Here is a 12,235-nt window from a genome sequence, read left to right on the forward strand (position 1 = left end):
CACATGAAATAATAAATATCTAACAAATACATATTTAATGAATGAAAGAAATATGGATTGAATATAACTGTATAAAAATAAAGTGATTTTGTTTTTCTGATCACTAAAATGGCTTTATACAAAATTGTTGATTACTGGATTCATTCTGAAAGCCTAAAGATTTTACCTCTGCATATGTAATATATGCTGTACCAGCACTCTTTGTTTATGCTAATCATTTTGCTCTTTTTTGGTAGTTAGCACAATATGAGTGGCTCACCAATCCTATTTCTTAATCCAGTTTTATGGAGCCTATTTTTAAGTAGACATGCCTGTGATATTTTAACAGGTCTTTGTTAGGGCTTGTTTTCCATATTCTTAGTTTTAAAATCTTTCCTAACGTCTTCATTGGTATTTTAGTGGGAGACACTGATATTAATCCGATGCCCTTTTAAAGATTTATTTATTCATTTTAGAGAGAGCGAGAGAGACACACAGCACACAGATCTGCGAGTGGGGAAGGGGCAGAGTGAGAGAATCCCCAAGCATACTCCCTGCTCAGCGCAGAGCCCGACCCTGGCGATCTCACATTCCCAAGATCATGACCTGAGCCAAAACCAAGAGTCTGACACTCAACCTACTGAGCCACCCAGGTGCCCCCAGATGCACTTTTTTCCCTTTTAAAAAAATTAATTTATAAGGCGCTTGGGTGGCTCAGTTGTTAAGCCTCTGCCTTCGGCTCAGGTCGTGATCCCAGGGTCCTGGGATTGAGCCCCACATCGGGCTCTCTGCTCGGCGGGAAGTCTGCTTCTCCCTCTCCTACTCCCCCTGCTTGTGTTCCTGCTCTCAATATCTCTCTCTCTCTGTTAAATAAATAAAATCTTTTAAAAAATTTATTTATTTTTATTTAAAATCAATTAACATATAGTGTGTTACTAGTTTTGGTGGTAGAGTTCAGTAATTCATCAGTTGCTAGTTGCCTTTTTAAACCAGAAACACCTCTTAGGTTTTCAAAGAAACAGTGTCTATATGGCTTATCTCCAAAGGGTCCTAGTCACTTGTTCATTTGACAGATAGTTATTGAAGTTTTTCTAGTTGCCAAGTGCTTAAGAAATTTCCACTTCTGGGATAATAGTGCCAAATGTGCATGGAATTTGTGTGTGTGTGAGAAAGAAAGAGAGAGAAAAGCCTTTTTATCAGGATTTATTTTCCTTAAAAGGTCACATACTAAATTTTGTTAAATATTTTTTATAAATATAACATAATATTTTACTTTAAAATTTGTGTTTAGCTAGCAGTTTTTAGTAGTGGTGCATCTTAAATTTTATACTGATTATTGGTTATAAAATCTGATTTGACTTTTGGAGATTATGTTTAAAACCAGTTTTTCACACAAGTCCTAAGCATTCGCACTATGGTATTGGGCTAAATCTCAAGTACAGTCATCACTTTGTAGTTGAAGCATAGGGCTAGAACTAAAGTGGCATGAGTCTTAATTACTTTTGTGTTGTTAAGTTGGGGTATAACCTCAGGCAAATTCATTTTGTTATATTGGAGCAGGTGATCAATAAGATACTTTAATATTTAGTAACAGCAAAATTGGTCAGGTAAGAGACAGTAAAATAAATTTGATAATGATATCTTTCTAGAGAGTAGAGAAAAAAAAATACCCTATCGTTCCTCAACCCTTGTTCTATATTCATCTAACATGATCTGGTGAGGATAGTGAAGCCAGAATTAGCTCTTTCTCTTCACATTCAGGAAATCCATAAGGCAGCTATTGTAAAACTTGTCCAGACTTATTTGTAATCTTATGAATTAGTATCAGTAGGAAAATGGCTGGATTATATGTATGAAATATAAAACCATACCTAGGAACATGTAAAAAATTTGACCTTTAAAGCTGCACTGCTAAGTGAGTATCATTGGGTGTTTCTAAGTTTTTCTATTAATATTCGTCATTTAAAATCTTCACATTGCAGAAATTTTTTCCATTTGACCTATTTTTTTTTTTTTCTGTGAACTGGGCAAAGCTGCTCTTAGTTTATTTTAGCAGTGGAACATCTGAGCCAAACTTAGTACACTAGTTTTGAAATGGAACATATTTTGGGAACCTCTCTCTGAGGCAATATATTTTAATCTGTACTTTCTCAATTTGGGTAATTCAGTAGCTAATAAAAAAATTGCTCATTTAAGGGTATGTGAGCTTTTGAAATACTAGTTTACAACCTATAATCAAAAAGTGATGTTAATAAAATATTTTATTTTCATTATTTTAGTATAAGCCGCCTGCACTTAAAAAGTCAAATTCTCCTGGAACTGCACCATCAGGATCTTCACGATTACCACAACCAAGTGGCACTAGCAAAACTGTTGTAGGTAATGAGCTCCACAAATAACTTGATTTTTTTTTTTTAGAGACAGAAATGAAGATAGTGTTGTATTTTGGATTAATAAAATAGATTTATAATTAGGAAGAGATGTGGAGGTTAAGTAATTCTTTCTGGGTAAAAATAAAGTAACTTTCAATAACTTTCTACTTAGGATACTTTGTAGTCCTTTTTTCCCACCTTAAATGTCTATCCTTGATGTTGTTACTGATATATCAGAGTAGTCAACCAAGTTCTTTTCTTGATTCTTTGACCATAGTATTTTCCCCTCATTTTCATGTATACTGCTCTGAACTTGACAGTTGTCCTAATAGACACATGCTTAATGACTTGAAGGAGATATTGACTAACTGAAGTGCACCTTTATTTATATGTAAATTGTAATAAAGAAATATGGAAATTAGAAATGAAAGATGTTATATGTTCTTTGGAAATTCCATTTTTAAAAAACCTTTTCTTAGTTGATAACTTGTTTTGATTTGTTGCCACAAAGATTTATTGCCACTAAAGCATTGTTTTCCTTGTCAGATGCTCTGTTTTATGTGATTTTACTTTTTCAGAATGTCGTTAAAACTAATAACCTTTTTTATTATAAGGTGTGCCTTCAGGTAAAGTGTCTTCAGTTAGCAACTCTTTGGGAAACAAACTTCAGACCTTATCTCCCTCGCATAAAGGGATAGCAGCCCCTCATGTAGGGTAAGTCTATTTGAATTTAATTCATTAGTGATATACAGACACGCACACACACACACACACACACACACACACACACACACACATACATACATGCAAATGATACTAAGGTTTTATTTTATTTAGGTAATTAGCTTTTTTACTAACCTTGATTTTCTTTCTAAAGTTCATTTGTCTTTTAACATATTGCTGGTCAGAGGCACATACACTACTACTCTTGAGGGTCTAAATTAGGATAACCATTTTGATGGGTATTAAAGAGGGCACGTTCTGCATGGAGCACTGGATGTTATACTCAAACAATGAATCATAGAACACTACATCAAAAACTAATGATGTAATGTATGATGATTAACGTAACATAATAATAACTAAAAAGAAAAGATAACCATTTTGGAAAAAAATCTAGTGGCATGTATCAGGAGCCCAAAAAACATTCATAGTTTTTGAATAATTTTACTTCTTGAAATCTAGTCTAAGGAAATCATTTGAAATACAGAACATTTTTGTAATAACCATTATTTATGAAACCTTATATATCAGGCACTGTGCTAAACATTTTTCATATATTTTTATTAAAACCACTCCATGACCATAGGATGAGGGGATCTGAGAACCAAATTTGCTCAAAGCCACACAGCTATTAAGAGTTGGAAGCAGGATACGAAGTAGAGTCTATTTGCTTCTAAACATTGGTTTCTTTCACATGGTTTTATTACAATGTAAAAAAAATAAAATCACCTAAATTGCTAGCTTTGTTTGAATAGCAAACTATAAGTCTATACAGGGTTGTTAGGCAACCATAAAATGTATATACATTTTTAAAGGGCTGATTCTACTATAACAGAAGAAGAATGTAGGATACAAACTCCCATGTATACTGAGATAGAAACTATAAAAATGTGTGTAGACAAAAAAGACAAAATATGCTGAAATATTAACAGTGGATGATTATTTTCCACTTAATATTTTAAAAATACTTTTTAATCTTTCTACAGTTTTATATACATGGCTTTTAAGAAAGTAGCATAATTAAGCTTTCCACGATTATTTTAATTGTGGGAAAAATTGTTGGTAATATACTAGAGATTTAAAAAAATCCTCCTATCTCAGTAAAACTCCCTTTCTCTTCCATTTTGGTAAATCAGAAAATTAAGGGTTACCATGTGATCTTTAGAATGAGGGCTTATGTGTATACTTTACAGATACTGATAAAGTTGATTTAGGAAATACAGCACACATTATTTTTGGATATGGGTTATCACTTTTTTTTAATGTAGGAAATATATACACAGGGTTCTGTATGAGGTGAGAGCAACTGTCTTTTGTTTCCTAATTTGGACTACACAGAAAGTACAAAATCTGAAAGGAGTTTAATGTAATTATCATTACAGAAAAAGAAAAAGATCAACTAACAAGATCTGATTAGTTAAATGTTTTTTCTTTTTGTTGTGCTTCCAAAAAGAAGACACAGGCTATTCTTAAGAAAGAGACAGATTATCAGTAGAACAGGTGGTTGAAAAGCAAAATGTTCTCATCTTTCAATGGTAAAAAACTGATTTTGTTTTATTTTTTTTTAGTTTCTTTATTGAGCTGACTCATCATTTTTAATCAAAGTGTAGACGACAATTTGTATTTTAACTTTTACAGATCCTTTTTACCATATCACAGAATTGCCTTCCATGTTATGTTATAGTTTCATTTACAGTTGATTATGAATTAAAAGCTGATGCTTTTTAGTGCCTTTCCTCTCATACTGGTAATTTTATCAGGTGGCCATATTAAGTTGTACTCACACCTTCCCCTGTACTCTTTTTTTTTTAATGTTATGTTAATCACCATACATTACATCATTAGTTTTTGATGTAGTGTTCCATGATTCATTGTTTGCATATAACACCCAGTGCTCCATGCAGAATGTGCCCTCTTTAATACCCATCACCAGGCTAACCCATCCCCCCACCCCCCTCCCCTCTAGAACCCTCAGTTTATTTTTCAGAGTCCATAGTCTCTCATGGTTCGTCTGATTTCCCAATTTCCGATTTCCCCCCCTTCATTCTTCCCCTCCTGTTATCTTCTTCTTCTTCTTCTTCTTCTTCTTTTTTTAACATATAATGTATTATTTGTTTCAGAGGTACAGATCTGTGATTCACCAGTCTTACACAATTCGCAACACACCTTCCCCTGTACTCTTAATAGGGCGTCTTAAGCTGGCTGGTGTAATGAAAAGTGGCACGGACTTTGAATTAGAAAATTAGGCTTCTAGATCCTACTTTGCTAATGAATAGCCATATGACTTTGTGCATATCTCCTTTGTCTCACTCACAACATTCTGTGACTCTGCTAAGACCGCGGCACCTGATCTAACACAATCTGACCAACATTTATATAATCCCTAGGAGAAAATTTGTTTTTACTAACAAGCAAAGACGTTGAGCACAGTAATTTTATAAATTATGCACTGCTCACAATGCCATGAAGATTTAAAATTTATGGTTGTCTCACATCGTATTAAACTGTCAAACATAACTGTGTAAATCCTAATTGTACATTTTATATAGAGTCCCTACGTGTTAGAAGAATGTTTCCAACTACTATAAAGAGCCTTGGTGTTTGCCTATGGCCAGTATATTACCATATTAACCGGAACATTACTATATTACTATATTAAATAGAACCATTGATGGCTATTTAGTGGCAGAGTTCTTTTTTTTTTAAAGAATTATTGAGTGTATTGACTTATTATTTATTAATTATATTGTTTTTTTTTTCCTTTGCTGGATTGTAAGCTCTGTGATAGCTCTGTGTGTCTGCCTTGCTTACAGATGTAACTATAAAATGTAGTATAATGCCTGACATACAGATACATAATAAATTTTTGATGAATAAATGAAACAAATAATGAATTAACAAATCCCTCATTTGTCAACCTGTTGGCACATCATAGAACCATAGTCCTGGTACTGGTGGGATAATTGAAGTTTGTATGGCAATCATTATTTCTATTGATATACATGCTTCAGGATTGAGCAAAGGTGGAATTAAGATACCTGGTTAGCTGTAGTGCTCAAGAAATTGATCACCTTCTGAGATTAGTGAAATAGAGTCATTTCAGTAATTTGGGATTGTTTAGAGACTTGTGTATATAATCTTTATTGTGGCCAGCTTTAATCATGCATACCAGTGATCTGTTGGAATCATGCTGCAGAAAAATTTATCTTGGAAAAATTCTCATTTATTTGGTGATTAACTTCTAGATAACCTGTGGGTCAACCAGTTTTATCAGATTTTTTTTAAAGCAAAAAATTCCCTCAATGGAAAAATGTTCTCTTAATGTATAAGAGGACTATCTTTAATCCTAGGAAATTTTAGAAGTATGGTGAAGCACAAAGTTTTTAAGTAAACATTACCACATTTGAATTGTGTCGGGGAGTTTACGCAGTCATGTCTTGAGATTTGTGTTTTCTTAGTGCTTAATTACCAGCTAAAGTGGATATTTTAGCTGATTTTCCAGTAGCTAAAATATCAAATATTAAAGATTTACTTCTGTTCAGTTATTATGAAAAACAGACATTTACTTTGGAGATAGGCTACAGTGGATATAGCAAAACTAGAGCAACAATGAATTTAAGAAGCATTTCATAATAAATTGAATTTGGTTTCTCATACTTTAATTATATTGACAAAAGTAAGAAACAAATATCTGGTTTTTAAGTACATTTTTGTGTAACTGTAAACAGGCTTTTCTCATAAGCCGATCTTTTGATGTGTGTGAATTGAATTTATGTGGAACATTGTTTAGATTTTTATGAACTTCTCTATCATTTATTATTGATCTAGAAATGTCTAAAACAACCTAGAACTGCAGAGTGTGGCTTCTTACATGGATACCAATGATTGAGGCTATTGGTTTTGCCATATGTGTAGGATTTGATAAGTTTAGGATCAAAAATAGAAGTATGACACATTTCAAAACTTTGAATGCCTCAGAACATCATAACTATGGGTGTCTACAAAAATACAAAATACGAACTGGTTAATTTTTCCCAATAGTCTTTCAGAAGTCATCTTTTTATTATACCTACTTCGCTCACTACAGTCTTACAAGACTGAGTGGCTTGCATGCTCCTGAGTAATTCACTCTCAGTATCAACAATAAACAAGGACCTTCCCAAGGTTAAAGTTTATTTCAAATTAAAACCTATTCCAGTAGGTTGATATCATTGCCAGATATCTTTTAAAGTGTGAATGCCTTCTCAGCTATAAATATTTTGAAAGCTTGCTAAAGTATTATTCCTTTTTTTAGATACACTGTTCATATTGGGGCAATTATATGCAACTGCCGATAGTCATTTTAAATTAAAAAGTCTTGGTCAGAATTACAGTTTATCATCTGTAGACCTGTATTAGCTTGACAAATAGTAATATATATTTGGGATTACACGATAATGTAGTGATATCCATCATAACTGTTTAATATATGGAAAACCTTTAAAAATCATTACTGAAATCACTGAAATTGTTCAAAATTTTAAAATACTGGCATCCTCTCATATATGAAATTTTTATATTTTAGAGCAGGTGATCTTCTGAGAGCCAAATCCTGCCCAACTACTGGTTTTATTGGAACATGGCCACACCCAAGTATTTATGTATTGTCTATGGCTGCTTTCATGCTACAATGGTGCAGATGAGTATTTGTGACAGAGAGGGCATAACCCATAAAGCCTAAAATCCTTACTGTCTGGCCCTTCACAGAAAAAGTTTGCTGTTCTCTATTTTAGAATGAGGAAATTAAAATAGGAATTAGACAATTATAATTTGAAGGTATGGATTTTAAGGATTCTTTATTTAAGGATAGAAATTTTTTTTTTTTTAAGTCATGTGGAGTATCTGGAAACTTTGTAGGTTAGTGGTCCATGGAACCAAAGGCTTTTTAAACTTTTATTAATCCAGTGCATTTCTGTGCTTGAATTGAAAAAAACAGCAAGAAATTAAAAATAAACTTTGATGTTGACTCTGACCAAATCTAGGTGCCAATTTAAGGACATATCCTTGAATTTCATATGGATTGAAATCATATATTATGTGTATCAGATTGCTTAGTCTGCGCCAGATGTATGCTATGTGGATATGTTTAGTTGACTTCAAAATAACCTCTTATGTTTTCCTTAGCAGTAGCAAGACTACTTCTACTGCTGAATGGATTTATTTATTTCTGCCTAATTTCTTTCAGCACTTGGGTATATAATCAACATTACCAAATTGAAACTTTTAAAAGAAAAATAGCATAGAAGCACACTCTAAAAACATTGATATTGATCGTTCCATAATGGATTACTGCCAGGTTGAAATAATTTCCTCAGACTTCGTGAATAATTGAAAAATACATAACAAAGTAGATTTTTTATTGTACTTTCCCCAAATTTATTAATTCTCAGAGTAACTCCAGGTATATAAATTCAATGTTAACATCAGTAAAGGTGATTTTTTTTTTCACAGCTTGAAACACCCGTTGCCCCTGAGGTCTGAACAAAACATGAAATAGACACAGGCTTCCTGGTTCTTATACTCATTTTATTTCCCTCATTAAGTCAGTTACTGATGATTTGTAAGACCAAGAAAGGCAAAGAGAAGAAACTTCAAGGATCAGTCTGTTGGATTGAAGCCTTTGAATTCCTTTTGAAAACACATTTACTACTTTTGCAAAGATTTTAATTTCTTTCCAAATATCCTTCATCTTGTTGCTGCTTTGACTTTATCTTTAATGCTGTTGGAGATTGAGGAACAGAAGTGAAGGGATTTGATAGAAAAGGAAATGGTGAGCAAGGAAGTGTTCATGCTCACTAAAATAAATATGAAGATGGTACATGAGAAATGGTCTGTCATATCTTATGATCTGGGTTAGTTTAGGGAAAGATTTAAATATTTGAACGGTCTTCTTTCATAAACTAATAATTTTTAAATTTACATAAACACCCCAATGTAGATTATTATTGCATGGCAAAAAATATATATACATATGTAATCAGGATTTTATATATAAAGATATATTCAAGTATATAAATTTATATATAAATAGATTTATACAAAAATTATATTTAGCTTATAAAAATATACTATATATAAATTTTTATAAAGAATATATAATCTTGATTACATTATTGAGACTTATAAATTTTGTTTTAGTTTGGTTACACCTTGATAGCAATGTAGCATAACAGTAGCAAATTATACAAGAACATAGTTTAAGTGATTTGAAATTAAGAATAACATTTACTGACATTTAGCCTAAGTAACATTTGAATTGTGTGTGTATATGTGTATCACATATACTTATACATAGGTAGATAGATCATCTGAGTTGAATTTTATAACACAGCTATATGGACAACGAAACATCATCTTTGGAACCTGCCGTTCAATTAGGTTTTCAAAATTTGAAAATACCGATTAATTCTCTCATATATAGAAAATATGTAATACTTGCATTAGATAATTATTTTTATATTTTTATTAGATTTTACACATCTCCTTTCTCAAATTGAACTTTGTTGTGTCATATGTAAGATTGAGTAGTTCTTATCATATTAGAGAAGTGTTTTAAAAATGTAGTTTAAAATTTTCTAAATCTTATTTTCAGTCACTTCTGAAAAAGAAAATACGATTTTTATTCCTTATTCCAAAGCCACGTATATCTTTTGTAAGATAACCACTGTTTGGAACAATAGTGTTTTGATAATTGTTAAGCAATTCAAAGAAAAATCTGATTTTTACTAAATTTTTACTGACTTTTACTCAATAGGTAAAATTTCTAGTAATCTTTTACAAATAAAAACCTATCAAGTTTTAATCTCAAATATTTTTGAAATTATATAAAATACATGTATTTAATGAAGGCATTTTTAAAAAAGTTTTTTGAGTATAGTTGACACAGAATGTTATGTTAGTTTCAGGTGTACATTGTAGCGATTCAGCTTCTCAATATGTTATACTATGCTCACTGCAGGTGTAGCTACCATCTGTCACTATGCAACACTATTACAGTACCAGTGACTATATTCCTGACACTGTGCCTTTTATTCCCATGACTTATTCATTCCTTAACTGGGAGCCCAATTTCCTTCACCCATTTGCCCTTTTCCCCACCTCTATCCCCTCTGGCAACCATCAGTTCATTTTCTGTATTTATAGGTTTGATTCTGTTCTTTGTGCATTCATTTGTTTTTTAGATTCCACATATGAGTAAAGTGATATGGTATTTGTCTTTCTTGGTCTAACTTATTTCATTTAGCATCATAATACCCTCTAGGTCCATGTTGTCCCAAATGGCACAATCTCATCCTTTTTATGGCTGTGTAATATTCCTGTGTGTGTGTGTATGTGCATGTGTGTGCGTGCTTGTGTGTGTGTGTGTCTATACACCACATCCTAATGAAGGCATTTTTTAAAGACTTTAAAATGTTTTAAATAATGTGATGTAAACGTCTAATGCAAGCACCACCATCTGCAAAGTATTAGTAACAACTTTTGTAATAAAATACCTATTTTGTATTGGATACTGAAAGAACATAAAAATGAATAAAATGTGTTCCTCTATAGTGACCCTTATAATCTAGAGCAATGAACAGCTTCTTTTTAGACACTGAATTCCAAAAGAACAAGCATCAGGTCTGTTTCATTTACCACGATACCTGCAGAATGTAGCAGAGTGCCTGATACATAGTAGGTGCTCAGGATTTGTAGAGTTAATGAATTAGTGGAAGAATGCATTGGAGCAAACAAGCATCCCTTAAAAAGAGTATCCTTTTTAAGTTAATGAGCAGTCGTGTTATTCACTAGTCATTTAAAATAGTTCTCCTACCCTCCTAATTTAATTTTCACTGCTCCCTACAATGAATGAATATTGGTTGTTAATAGTATATAGGATTCAGTTATTTTGTTGATGGAAAACAATGACATCTCTACAGACCTGCAGTTTTTCCTGTTTTCCTCCAGATGGAGCTCCTTTATACTTTTTGGTTTTGTTTTGTTTTGTTTTTTTTAAAGAAAACTTCAGATGGCATGGCCACTTAACATTTCTACATGTGATTTTTCAGATTGCCATCGCTGTTTTTTTCCATACATCATGCTTTATGTTTCTCTGCATAAACTTCATAAATAGTCATTCTTTGTTAGAAAGAGTTAAAGATATAAATATCATTTATTTGATTCCTTACTTTATATTAGTGCAGGGGAAATCATAAAATAATAAGAGAAAAGAGAAAGGTACTATGACATCAGGGAAGGAGAAAAATTAGATTATTTGTGAACTCAATGAGAAGAAACATCAGATCAGTCTTATTTACCAGGATAATAACTTTAAGGTCGCTTCTAGCTTCACAAATTTTATTTTAAACAGTGTTGTCCTTCTTAAGTTTCTTTGTTGATTCCGTTGCCCTGCTGTGTATAAATGTGGCATTTGTTTGGATGTTCATCACAACTGGCAGGTGCCTGCATCGTCAGAATTTTCATATCTAATAGTGGACATTGTATGAACTATCTGAGGATTAGGATTCTTTTTGAGAGCGCTTAACCCTGACAGTCCAATAATTAAGAGCTTGGGGAGAGATTTTTGAAGAACCAGAATAATGTTTAAAACTTTTTTTTTAAATATAAAGAAACAAACAGTAGCAATCTCCTTATGGGTACACCTTTATATATTTTAATAGTAAGATGGACAAGTTAGGCCCTCCACTTCGAACTGGAAGATATGTGCAAACGTTGTATGACAGTGATACAAAATCAGACAGTGCCATCAAAAGACATGAGTTATTACCCATTTACAAGTAAGTATTTGTAACTCAGTTTGGTTAATCTTTTTCAGGTATTTCCTTAAAGGCTTTATATAATTGAATACTATAAACTTATACATTCCTATATTTTAAAAAAATCTTATTTTAATCATTTATAAGCCAAGAAGTGCTTAATAATCTTATAGGATTTAAAACACTTTGATGTTAGATGAACGTTTCTGTTCTAAATAAAGCTGTTTTTAGCATACATTTATTTCTATTAAATTTTAACTTGTAGAGGGATGAAATAGCAGTCACCTTCAATGATTGTTATCTTTATGAAGCTTTCTTTTAGGCGTGTATGTATATATATTTTTAAAGATTTATTTATTTGAGAGA

The 12,235-nt window shown here is 32.1% G+C and overlaps 1 protein-coding gene across 4 annotated transcripts in view; it reads left to right on the top strand.

Moving 5' to 3' along the window:
- Positions 1 to 12,235, top strand: part of ZC2HC1A (zinc finger C2HC-type containing 1A) — a 53,348-nt gene that overhangs the window by 25,771 nt on the left and 15,342 nt on the right. For 2 of the 4 annotated variants that reach the window (XM_027581294.2, XM_027581283.2), the window contains exons 6-8: positions 2,259 to 2,358; positions 2,966 to 3,065; positions 11,774 to 11,890. In XM_027581294.2, the coding sequence (XP_027437095.1) occupies positions 2,259 to 2,358; positions 2,966 to 3,065; positions 11,774 to 11,890 (317 nt within the window). The remainder of the gene's footprint in view (positions 1 to 2,258; positions 2,359 to 2,965; positions 3,066 to 11,773; positions 11,891 to 12,235) is intronic. The other 2 variants (XM_027581311.2, XM_027581303.2) reach the window with 1 other exon arrangement.

Source organism: Zalophus californianus, chromosome 4 (genome assembly GCF_009762305.2).
Source record: "Zalophus californianus isolate mZalCal1 chromosome 4, mZalCal1.pri.v2, whole genome shotgun sequence".
In the NCBI taxonomy this organism is placed as follows: domain Eukaryota; kingdom Metazoa; phylum Chordata; class Mammalia; order Carnivora; family Otariidae; genus Zalophus; species Zalophus californianus.